The 12416-nt window shown below is 53.0% G+C and overlaps 3 protein-coding genes across 3 annotated transcripts; all 3 read left to right on the plus strand.

Moving 5' to 3' along the window:
• AAFC00_007053 (uncharacterized protein) lies at positions 1-1347 on the plus strand (the record flags this gene model as incomplete). The annotated part of the gene is made up of 2 exons (XM_069347105.1): positions 1-488; positions 549-1347. 2 exons carry the CDS (start codon positions 1-3, stop codon positions 1345-1347), a joined length of 1287 nt encoding a protein of 428 aa, XP_069199976.1.
• Positions 1348-2233: 886 nt separating this feature from the next.
• On the plus strand, positions 2234-3736 carry AAFC00_007054 (uncharacterized protein; the record flags this gene model as incomplete). Its single annotated transcript, XM_069347106.1, has 3 exons — positions 2234-2365; positions 2463-3042; positions 3129-3736. The coding sequence occupies 3 exons, from the start codon at positions 2234-2236 to the stop codon at positions 3734-3736; spliced, it is 1320 nt and encodes a 439-aa protein (XP_069199977.1).
• A 4657-nt stretch (positions 3737-8393) lies between these two features.
• On the plus strand, positions 8394-10712 carry AAFC00_007055 (uncharacterized protein; the record flags this gene model as incomplete). Its single annotated transcript, XM_069347108.1, has 3 exons — positions 8394-8697; positions 8771-8919; positions 9186-10712. 3 exons carry the CDS (start codon positions 8394-8396, stop codon positions 10710-10712), a joined length of 1980 nt encoding a protein of 659 aa, XP_069199978.1.
• Positions 10713-12416: the final 1704 nt, after the last annotated feature.

The following is a 12416-nucleotide window of genomic DNA, read 5'->3' on the forward strand; positions in this document are numbered from 1 at the left end:
ATGTCGGAATACACACGGACCGCGCAGGCATTAGCACACACGATTGACGGCGGCGATGACGAAGAAGCTCCTCGTCGCTCTCAGTCCTCGTCTCCCGTCTTCGCACGCCGCTCCTTGTCTTCCTCGGGCCGTCTGTCTACCTCTCGTCGCTCTCGTCACTCGAGGTCGAATACGCTCACCTCTTCGCCTCTTGTCAATGACATCTTGTCGAGCGCTCGGGGCATAGTCAAGCGCTTCAATCGTCTGCGCCCTCTGCATCGTGGCTTGCTCGCCGTGGCTGGCTTGGTATTGGTGGTGCTTGGTGTGCTGTTTCTTGCCTTCAACGAGCGCATATTCCACAGTTTTGCCCCGGTCGCAAAGAGTTGGAGAGAGCTGAGGGGTGGCTGGTGTATCCTCTGGGCTGCTACCTTCGTGGTTGGATTCCCGCCTCTGATCGGCTACTCTACTTGTGTCACGCTTGCTGGTTTTGTGTATGGTGTACCGAAAGGGTGAGTAAGGAACGGAGAGAGGATGGAAACACTTGCTGACTCGGAGCTTCTCCGCCGCAGATGGCTCATTGCAGCTTCGGGCACCGTTCTCGGCAGCACGGCATCCTTCCTCGTCTCGCGGACACTCCTTCGGTCCTATGTCGAGCGCTTGACGTCGCACGACAAGCGATTCGCCGCTCTGGCGCTGACACTCAAGCACGATGGTCTGAAACTTCTCATCATGATCCGTCTGTGTCCTCTACCTTATTCTCTCTCCAACGGCGCCATGTCTACCATTCCCACAGTCACCTGGTATCAATTCATGGGAGCCGGTCTGATCGCCACGCCGAAGCTCATCTTGCATGTCTTTGTCGGCAGCCGTCTTGGTGCAATCGCAGAGAGCGGTGACAAGATGGACGCCAAGACGAAAGCCATTTCCTATCTTTCCATTGCAATTGGTCTGTTCGCCGGCCTTGCCACAGGTTGGTTCATGTACACCAAGACAAAAGCGCGAGCGCGAGAGATTGAAGAAGAAGAGCGAGAAGCCGCGCTACAAGTCGGTGGGGCAGAAGAAGACGGAGACGAAGAAGAGGGCGGTGTGGCCGCTTCCGCCGCGAGGGGCCATCGCTATCAATACTCGGACGATCCCATTGAGAGGGCGGCCGCCGAGCGATTAGGTCTCGACGACGGAGACGAGGGCGATGACGACTTCAGCATGCATTCCAACGCCAGATACAGAGACGCTTTCAGCGATGTCGAGGACGCAGAGGATGTGCCCGACAATGAAGTTATTGATGTCGATGACGACGACAAAGCACGAGAGCATGATCCTTTCGCGGACGGGGACGGGCCCGAGGAACAGGGCAAGGGCAAACGGTAGATGTTATTTTGTTTCCTTGATCATATAGATACAGACAGATGGGGGTCACAAATATATGGCGCTCATCTGGTTTTCTACTTCATCCTTTGCCATCCTAGCTTCCTCTCCTTGTCCCATCCTACTCCAACTCGATTCCGCCATGTGCGTGAGGTGCGCTTCCTTGATATCGGTATCTTGAGGTAATGAGTAAGATATGGTAACCTACCTCTCCCGTGCGCTACACAGCGTCTAATTCCCAGCCAGAGCAGATGATCAAATATGTTTTCAAGTAATACAAATCGTCTTGTCCTTGTCTCTCTCTTCTCATATATACACGAATAGTATTACAGATCCACAGATCAATCAAATGGGAGTTCCGCCCACTCCAATACACAAAACCAACCATGAATACGTCCAAGGAAATGCAATCAACGTGAAAAGCCAGACATGAGACAGGGTCGCCCCATCCCCCCAGATTGATAACCATGCCCCCGATAAGTACCTGTGATTCCCCGTCGTTAAGGTATGCGGAGAGACACAGACACAGAAGCTTTGGCGCTCCGGCCGGCGTCGTCATCTCCTGGGGACGGTAGCTCGCTCTTCTGTAAGGTATCTTTACCTTACCTATTCAGTGCCTTTGCTACGAATCACTTTTCGGGAGGGCTGTACTGTACTGTGACTTGTCAGACACCGAAGAGGTTTACTCGGTCATCTGTCGCTGCGCCGCGATAAGCCAAGGGGACAACAAACTGCGTGCGCGGATTAGAGTATCAGACAACAACATACACGACAACGAGGACTAGCGCTACCTTGCGATTCGCATCAGGAGATTAGCTGCCAAACAAAAGAAGCGAAGGAAAGAAGAGAGAGAAGGGAAGAGCGAAAGAAGGAGAAGAAGGAGGCGAAGATGTCGACGACCTTCTCGAATTACGTCCTGGATTTCCTATGGCAGATCACAAACTGCTTCAATTGCTTCCCCAGCAATCCTGCGCTGAAGATCAATGGACGGCAGTATAAGATCCTGCGATTACTTGGTGAGGTGAGTTTTGCCTAGAAACATATATAGATAGATATATATATATCTGCACACATGCACACGGCGGAGAATGCTGACAGGAACACCCAACAACAAACAGGGCGGATTCTCCTACGTCTATCTCGTCCAGTCACCGCCGAGTCCCCAATTACATGCCTTGAAGAAAATCCGCTGTCCCTTTGGCCAGGAAAGCGTGTCTCAAGCCCTCAAGGAAGTTGAAGCTTATTCGCTGTTCGCGCCGCATCCGAACATCATTCAATCCATCGATCACGCCGTCGCAAGCGACTCGAGATCGGACCCGTCGAGCAAAACCGTTTATATCCTGTTGCCATATTACCGACGGGGTAACCTGCAAGATGCAATTAATGCGAATCTCGTGAATGGGGGCAGGTTCCCCGAGCGCAGACTCATGGTTTTGTTCCGGGGAGTGTGCGAGGGCCTGAAGGCTATGCATCAATATCGTGTGCCTGAAGGTTCGGGCAAGGGCAAGAAGGCGAAGAGCAAGGCGAGAAGAGTAAGAGATGAGGGAGCGAGGGCGGACAGAGAAGCTGCTAATGCGGCGGATGGTGTTGACGATGACGAGGCGGGTGTTCCGCTGATGGACGACGAGGTCACGAGAGCACAAGAAGGCGTTGGTGAGGGCGAGATCAGAGCTTATGCGCATAGAGACATCAAGCCCGGTAAGTCTTCTTTTCCTTGGTCGCATTCACTTCTCCCGAATCACTCTGTCAAGAATCATCAGGCTGACTGATCCGCCTGTTCACAGCAAACATCATGATATCAGACGACGGCCTGACTCCCATCCTAATGGATCTCGGCTCCTTAGCTCCCTCCCCGACCCCCATAACCTCACGTGCACTCGCCCTGCAAGTCCAGGACCAAGCAGCAGAACACAGCACGATGCCCTACCGCGCGCCCGAGCTCTTCGACGTCAAGACCGGCAGCGTAGTCGACACAGCAGTAGACGTCTGGTCAGCAGGCTGCACTCTATTCGCGTGTCTGGTGGGGAAATCCCCCTTCGAGATGCGAAGCGAGGAAACAGGCGGCAGTCTCTCCCTCTGCGTGCTGGGCGGCGACTGGCGCTTCCCCGACGAAGAACCCGTCATCGGAGGCCCGGCGTCAGCTTCTTCACCTCCACGAAGGAAGAAGACCAAGGGCAAGCAGAGAATGAACGTTGCGCCAAGCGAAGTCGCGGCCGGAGGTGGTGCGGACGGCGAGTACGCGGGCGCGGATGAGATTTCAGAGGCTGTCAGGGATGTGGTGAGGGCGTGCTTGAGGGTCGAGGCTTCTGAGCGTCCCGATGTGGATCGTCTGATTGATATGGTGGATCATGTCATTGCTGGACTACCCGATGATGGTCCCTTGAGCGATTGAGAGCCTCTCTCGGCTTACTTGTCTTTGCTACCACTCTGCGAGAGCGAAGAACGACAGGAGAAAGCAGTGAGAAGCATCTATACATAATCCATCTGCTCAATACCCGATGCCATGCATGACTCATTTCAGCCATGATCGCAACAATAGGTATCCCAAGATCCCACAACTTCTGCACAGAGAGCACGACATGTGAAGCGGAAAGAAACAACGCCGAAATGGGACGTTCTCCCGAAATCGTGTCCTCGACAGACCTTCTCAGAATAACAAAAGAGATAAAGTGATCGATTCACCTTGCTTGCAGACCTACGCCTTCACAAAATCTACGCTACAACTACTGTACAGCTCACTCATCAAGCCGGTGTCTTGTCACTTAGTCAAGCCACACTTTAAGCAAAGAAACGAACAATACGGGGTGCAGCGACCTAACCATAGCCGACTCCGCTTAGGTTCGCGACGATTCGGCAAGAAATGTCAATGTTACACCACGAACAGAGAGAGATTCGGCCAAGCGAAATTATGGCTGATCCGGGGCAAGAAAAGACAAGGGTACAGGTGCAGGGCTAGCTGCTCGACAGGTACATTTTACCTTGCTGGATAACACTGGGCTTTCGAGGCGTTCGGAAGACAGGCTAACCTTACCTTAAGCGGAAGCTAAATAGTGGCATGCAGCAACTCAGAGAGGGAGAGATTGATTATTGCCTTATCAGCGGGTGGTTGTTGTGTCCTTGGTTTATTTTGTTTTTGGTCTTGTGCAATCGCCGTAACAGGTCTAAGGATGATCACAGTGATGGACGGGCACAAACAACGACAAATTATTCGATTGTATTGCGTGCTCGTGACATTATCGACCGGTTGACCAATTGATTCTATCTGCCTGTCCCAGAGGCGGATTAGCAAGCATGCCCTGGAAACAAAGGGAGGGTGGCGGTTAAAATGACTAAGATGACTGTCTGTCGGTCGAAGCAGCCAGCAGAACGAGCGCCAAGAAGTCCCTGCTGTGCTGGGTCCCCCCCAATGTCTGAGGCGATTCACAGAGTGTTCTCGGCCACTCAGATTGCCGATAGTCAGACAAACCTGCAAGGTGAAGGTAGACCCTTCGCCCTCTCTTTTGCAGATGTGAAAGCGACATTCCAACGTTCTGTGAACCCTTCTTCACCATCCGCCCCGGCTATTGCGACATCATCCGTGCGCATCTCCAAGCTTGCACCTGGGAATCTTGCATCTTGCACATCCGCCGTGCCTGCCTTAAGGTAGTCTTTTGCCCAAAACAAAAGTCGCATCATCGCATGCACAAGTGACAAAACAGACGTGGTTGATTTTACTGTGGAAAATAGCCTTTTTTGTCGTTATCATATCCCCCGTCTCGAGAATATTGCACCTGCACTTTTTACACTTGCTATTTCCAATCTGCTATCCATCGTATCTTTTGGACGGACGGCGACGCAATCGGGTTGTTCATCGACGTAACTCATCTCCGCACACGATCATCGTCATCTTTTTCTCTTTCTTTGCACCAGACTAGAAACGAGAACAGAGGAGACAGGAGACAGGTTCATGAAAAGACCCTACTAAAAAGGGTCAGGCCAGGATGGCGTCAATCAACCCGGATCATTCGCAATCGCAGTCGCAATCGCATTTCTCAGCCCACACCGATGCTGGCCCCGCCCCGGACACGACGACAACCACTGACAATTACAGAAGACTGTCTCTGCGCCAGTATGAAAGACAACACTCAGACCTCGCCCTGACTGACGCTCCCAGCTCGGGAGATGAATTTGATCGGGATGCTCTCTGTCGTGATCACGACCATACAGCCCTGAAGTCGCGTCATTCCCATTCTCATCTTCACTCGTCAAACCTTGCCCACGCTGACCAAGACATGGCCGCCATGGACAAACAAAACAACATTTGCATCCAGACCAATTCAAAGCATGCCGAACACACCGTCGCTCCCTTTCTCGCCAAACACATCCCTATGCAGTACAATCCTGTCGGACACCCACACCAGCCCCAACCCCACGCCGACGACTCCACTTCCACCAAAGAGTCCAGCACAAAGTTCTGCTACCGTCACAGGCCCGACGTCAAGTGTAGAAGACAGGCCAACGAGCCCTCGATGGAGCAACTGCAGAACGAGCTGGGAACTCTCTCACAGTCCGACCAGAAGGCCATCTCCCACGTCTGGTCACTCTTCTCTGCCGCCCCCTCAAAACACCGGAACCTGATGCTGCAGGGCGTCCTGTCGCAATGCTGCTTCCCTCAACTGTCCTTCATCTCTGCATCTGTCCGCGACCTCATCAAGATCGACTTTCTATCCGCCCTGCCACCGGAGCTTGGCTTCAAGATCCTCTGTTTCCTCGACACCACCTCTCTCTGCAAGGCGGCTCAGGTCAGCCGTCGATGGCGCGAGCTTGCCGACGATGATGTCGTCTGGCACAGGATGTGTGAGCAGCACATCGACCGCAAATGCACCAAGTGCGGCTGGGGTCTGCCTCTGCTGGAGAGACGACGCCTGCGCAAGGAAAAGAGACAGATTCAACTGCGAGCGACCGGTAGGGGCGTCAACGAGTGGTCTCCCATCCTGGAGCCGACATCTCTGCCCGAAGCAGCGGGTTTCGCCGCCGAGACGTTGTCCGCCAATGTCGCTTGCACCACCGGGGTCAAGCGGTCTTGCGAAGACTCCATCTCTCCTGAGCCCAAGAAGATCTGCTCGCAGTCGATACGACAAGAGGAAGTGGAGTCAAAGCCCACCATCAGGCCCTGGAAGGACGTGTACAAGGATCGGTTCAAGGTCGGCACCAATTGGAAATACGGCCGCTGCTCGACGAAGATCTTCCGAGGACACACCAATGGAGTCATGTGTCTACAGCACGACGACAGCGTCTTGATCACCGGATCCTACGATTCCACCATCAAGGTGTGGGACATTGAAAGCGGAGAGGAGATCAGGACACTAAAGGGTCACACGTCGGGAATCCGTTGCTTGCAATTCGACGACACGGGCAAACTCCTCACTGGTTCAATGGACCACACTACTCGTCTCTGGAACTGGCGTACCGGACAGTGTCTACGTAAGTTTGATGCCCACAATGGTGGCGTCATCAGTGTACACTTCGACTCTCAATATGTTGCGTCTGGCTCCATGGATCACACGATCCGCGTCTACGACACCAACACCAAGCAGACGTTCTTGTTGAAGGGACACACAGACTGGGTCAACGCTGTCAAGATCGACTCGGCGTCTCGCACCCTGCTTTCTGCTTCCGATGATTGTACTGTCCGCCTGTGGGACCTGGACACGCGACAGTGCATCAAGGTGTTTGAAGGCCACGTTGGACAGGTCCAGCAGGTGGTTCCCCTGCCACCGGAGTTTGAGCTTGACGAGGCAGACCTGCTGCCCGGTGACAAGGACGATGACGGATCTTCCACCGCGTCCAGCTCACCATTGCATGGGCACGACCATCACCACAACCACCAAGGTGCAGCTGCTGCCTCGAGTCTGCCGTTCTGGCCTTATGACGAGGAGCGTGCCGCACCACCTCGCTACATGCTCACGGGTGCTCTGGACAGCACGATCCGCCTGTGGGATGTGCATGCGCCTGCTGCTCCGTCGCCGAATTCGTCGTCGGCGGATCCAGGAGTGCAGCAAGCGCCTCCATCGACGACTGCTTGTCTGCGCACATTCTTCGGACACGTAGAGGGCATCTGGGCACTCGCGGCTGACCATCTGAGGCTTGTGAGTGGAAGTGAAGACCGCACAGTCAAGATATGGGATCCACGCACCGGCAAGTGCGAAAGGACCTGGACAGGTCACGCGGGGCCTGTCACATGCATCGGTCTCAGTGACTCCAGATTGGTGACTGGAAGTGAGGACTGCGAGGTCAGAATGCTCATCTTCAATTCTGGGCCTGAGGAGGTCGGCAAGTGTACCGAGAGCCGAGCGTCGTCGGAGTGAAGCTCTTTCTTTTCTAGTTCGTTACATGTGTACTGTCATAACTATGGGTTAGGTCGGAGAGGAGTTGTTCTCGGGTTCCACAGGAAAAGGCAGGCTGGGCTGGGACCATAGGCCTCAACAAGGTCAGGATTATGTTATATTATTAGCGTGGGTGTTGTAGGAGTTCTAGGGATGACCCACTTACGTTTCTGATTTCTACTGTACCTTACTGTACTTTGCAAGTTGATATTAAATATTCCTCAATTATTGTGACAACAACAAGCTTAATTGATCCTTGCCCAATAAGGTCAAATGCAGCAGTCAGACCCTCGGACCCTGCCCGCGACGGCTGCCTCAGAAAGCTTGGCATATGACGCTCCAACATTTGCTACAGCAGCAATTATTAGCATCAATCTTTCCGACTCTACCAATCTCCAATTCTCTCTCTACAGACTTTCCCATCAAATCAATCTTCTTCTCTCACTCCCCACACACTATCGCTGCTTCCTACAGACGGGGAGCATCTGGACAGAATCACCGCTCGCTACTTGAAACCGGAACCAGCGACAAGTCTTGAAGCGTCTGACAGACAAAGAACGCCGTCTTTCTTCAGCCCGCAGCGGCAGGCAGAGAGCGAGGGGCACGACTTGATCTGCTCGATCATCAGGCAATCTTTCAGCCCCCCAACCACCGCGATCTTTTCCACCCCCAACATCTCGCATCATGGTCGCTCAACAGAAAAAGTCTGCTGGATCAGGCTCGTCTCGCGGTGCCATAAGCAAGAGAAAGAGCGCGGCCAGAACAGATCGTGATGGAGACGTGAGCATGGGAGCATTGTCAGCCTCACGCGGAGGAGGAATCTCAAAAGGGGGAAAGTCAAGGGGCACGACGAGAGCCGGAGCAGCAGCTGAAAAAGGAGGAGCTCGATCGGCTGCACCGCGAATCAATGGCGAACGTGCCCAGCGCGAAATCGCAAAACACATCACTTCTGGCGGCGCCTTGCGAAAGCGTCCCGCCTCGGCAGACGGTATGAGATAAAACAAGACCACGAACCAGACAAGAAAAGTCTACTCTCGCTGACACGCGACCCTTTTCGTCAGACGTCCCCGAAGAAATCAGAGTCACCGGCTGGAAGAACAGCAAGGCGGCCAACAACGACGACGGCGGGCTCCATTCCCTCATCGTCTGGATCGAGAAAAAGGCCACCACAAAGCACCGGTCGAGCAACAAGCAGGTCAAGGTCAAAAAGGTATGTCCACGGCTTGCATCGAGACATGCATCCGAATGTCTTCTCTCCTCTGGATTGCATGCAACACATGCCACCGCTGTTTGATGCGGGGACAAGCCAGACGACATCGCATCATATCGAATCACATGGCCACCATGGCCACCTCAGCCAGAAGCCCTACCGGCACTGCTCTTGTCCTCCACTGGGACCACGCCATCGCTGCAACTCACTTGTCTTCACAACGCCAAGACACATATGAATGTTACTGACCACCCGTGTGCATTTAGTCAAGAGTCGAAGGCGACGATCTGATCATCTCAGTGCCCAAGTCCGATGTCCCGGCCGTGCTGAGGACGAATGGATGGGTGTTCGCTGGAACTAACATCAAAGTCGAGAGAGCTTCCGCCCAGGATCTGACTGCGCCTGCACCTGGCTCTACCACACAGAGCACCATTGCCATGCTACAGGGTGTGCTCGCAAGGCGATACAATGCAGAGACAAAACTTCTAGACCTGAGCGCACTTGGCGCCGATCCGGACCTAAAAGCATCCGCCATTTTCGACTCTCGCTCCACTACCAGCAAATTCTTCCCGGCCATGATGAAAGTGCTGGACAACCAGTTCGAATCGACGCATGCCAAGAACGAAGCTATAGTCAGTGTCTCGCTCGCCAACAATGAGCTGCCCAACATCACCGCTGTCACCACTCTGGCTCAAACACTACCACACATCAAGAACCTGGATCTTTCCAACAATGCTTTTGCGAACCTCGCAGCCATCGAGGCTTGGCGTCGCAAGTTCAGGACTCTTGATCTTCTCGTCCTTTCGCCGAACCCGCTCGAGCAGAATGAGCCTGATTATGCAGAAAAGGTTGTCAACTGGTACCCAAAACTACGCATACTCAACAACATCCAAGTGAGATCCGACGAAGACCTCGCGAAACCCCTCCACAACACCGACCTCCCCTTCCCCATCCGCGCGCCCGTGTTTCAGGACGAGGGACAGATCGCCGAGAATTTCTTGCGCAACTTTTTCGCTGGCTACGATAGTGATCGTGCAGCTGTCGCTCAACACTTCTACGATGCGTCCTCGGATTTCTCTCTGGCTGTCAACACCCAGGCGCTCAAGGATCCCGCCCACCCGGCGACTGTTCAACCTCAGGAATGGGACCTTTACATCAAACGCAGCCGCAATCTTAAGAAAATTCAACAGCTGCCTGCTCGCCAAGCACGTTTATACCGTGGTTCGCAAGCCATAGCGGAGGCATGGGCGATGCTGCCCGTCACCCGTCATCCCGACCTTGCCACTGAAGCTCGGAAGTGGAATATCGAGTGTCAGCTTATGCCCGGCATCCCAGACCCGACAGGCGCTAGTCCCGGCGGTGTCGATGGCTTTATTATCACCGTGCACGGCGAGTTCAACGAGATTGATGTTCCCACAAACAACGTCACCAAGACTCGATCATTCGACCGTGTTTTCACCTTGGGTCCTGGCGGACCTTCGGGTGTGCGCGTCGTCAACGACATGCTCACTATCCGTGGCTATGGCGGCTTCCAGGCATTTGAGCCCGACGAGCCATCGATACAACAACCCGTTGCCGATGTGGCGGCTCCCGCTGTCGGCATGCCTCCTGGACTGACCCCGGAGCTGGCGGAGCAGATGGTTCTGGAGCTACAGAAGCAGACAGGCATGATTATAGGGTATGCCACGGACTGCCTTGATCAGGTCCAGTGGGACTTTGATCGTGCGCTGCAGACGTTCAACAGTGTGCGCGCGAATCTGCCGCCTGAAGCGTTTGTTGTCGTCGCGACCTGAAGGGTGCTCAAGCCTTGCGGATGAACTGACGAGCCAATGATGGCAACTCTTGTTATAAACCACCATCGCTGCCACCATCCCACATTTCATGCGACTCGAGATCGTTCAACAAAGGACCTAGCGAAAACTGGACTGTTCCCTCGAGGAATGTTCATAAACGCCGTCCTTTCAATTTTTCTGTTTCATGCTGGCACAAAAAGGAGAGTGCAGCGAGATAACCACACGCACCACAGTATCACGTCAGATTATGACGTCCATTCGCATTCGATATCCTCGGTTGTGCGGTCAAATAGGCGTTTGAACATTTCCAAACGGCAAGGAAGGATAGAGGAGAAAGAACGGAAAAGTCTAGGCTATATGGCAGGCATTACAGAAATTGAATCAACAGCCGGGAATGGAGAGGAGGGCATTGACACGGGGGAGGAAAGATTGCGAGAAACCGAAACAGGCAGGGGCTCCAGCTGAATAACGCGCTGTGCACTTCTTTGCTTTTCTGCGAAAAAGTGGATCGTAGAGTCTCACTGACAATGGGGGCTGTCGTCGTGTTTCCTTCCCGCCGAAGTTTCTATGTTCCATTTTACACTGAATGAGGAATTAAAAAAAAAGTGGAAAAAGGAAACAAACGAAGAATGTACAACTCGTGTGATCTTCTGTCTCTCTCTCTCGTTTCTCTTCTTGATCATGATGGTGTTTTATAGGGTACTTGATCGTTGCACCATACAGCTATCACCTTGGATATCTCCTACTGTACAGCTGTTGCACAGGACAGTACAACATCAGTAGACCATGCCAGCAATCATCCTCTGCCTCCTCTGGCGCGGTCAAGGAAGCTAAAAGCAAAGTAGACGAGGTAAAGTACACGGACGCGCGCAACAGCCTTGATCTCCCAAGCTTCGGCGTGCGTGCAAGGTAAGCAATGTGTCTTGCGACCAGGAACTTGATCTCTCTATTCTTCCCTCGGCTTAAGAACCGAAACAGTTAGACGACTACTGCTGTAACGCGTCACACGCTTACAGTACGTAGACTGCGCAGTGAGAAAAGACAAGAAGTCCACGCAATCCACAGCGGCCGACTAACGGTTCTTGGTCCTCAAAAATCCGGGGGGGGGGGCGATAGGCGTAGTGAAAGTGTAAAACAGGGGGTTTGCTAGTTGGCACCCGCCCAAAAACTTATAATTGTCCGACGACTGAAGGAAGGAAGACCGTTTCTTTCCTTTTTTTCGTGTCATCGCTTCTTGTTGCTGCTCTGCTGCAGGTAAAGGTGGTTTTGGTTTTGAGTCTTTTGCTCCGCTTTTGAACTTTGAAGGACAGTAGGTTGTGGGATTGGTGGTGTGCTATTGCGGTTGTTTTCTTGGCTGGTCTTGCTTTGTTTACTCAAAGGGCGGAGTGAGGGTTGGGAGATAGTCAGGTTGAGTTGTTGTGACTTGCTGTCCTTTCCTTTCCTTCATATCTTGCTTTAGGCCTGCTCGGTTGTGATTAGGGAGGTAGCGTGAGTTGAATTGTCTTTTGTCTTGCTCATACTTTCCTGTCGAGGCTTGGTGTTGAGCATAATGGGAGAGGTGTGTTGATACTGGTAATACTGCTTGTTTTGTATATACCTTTTTTGGGGCAACACTCATTTTTCTTTTCTTTTCTTTTTTCTTGGGTCACTGACTATATCGTTCTTTCTTCTTTTCTTGTCAATTGCCAGAAACATAATGCTTTC

Source organism: Neodothiora populina (assembly GCF_041146345.1).
Source record: "Neodothiora populina strain CPC 39397 chromosome Unknown canker_contig_8, whole genome shotgun sequence".
NCBI lineage: Eukaryota > Fungi > Ascomycota > Dothideomycetes > Dothideales > Dothioraceae > Neodothiora > Neodothiora populina.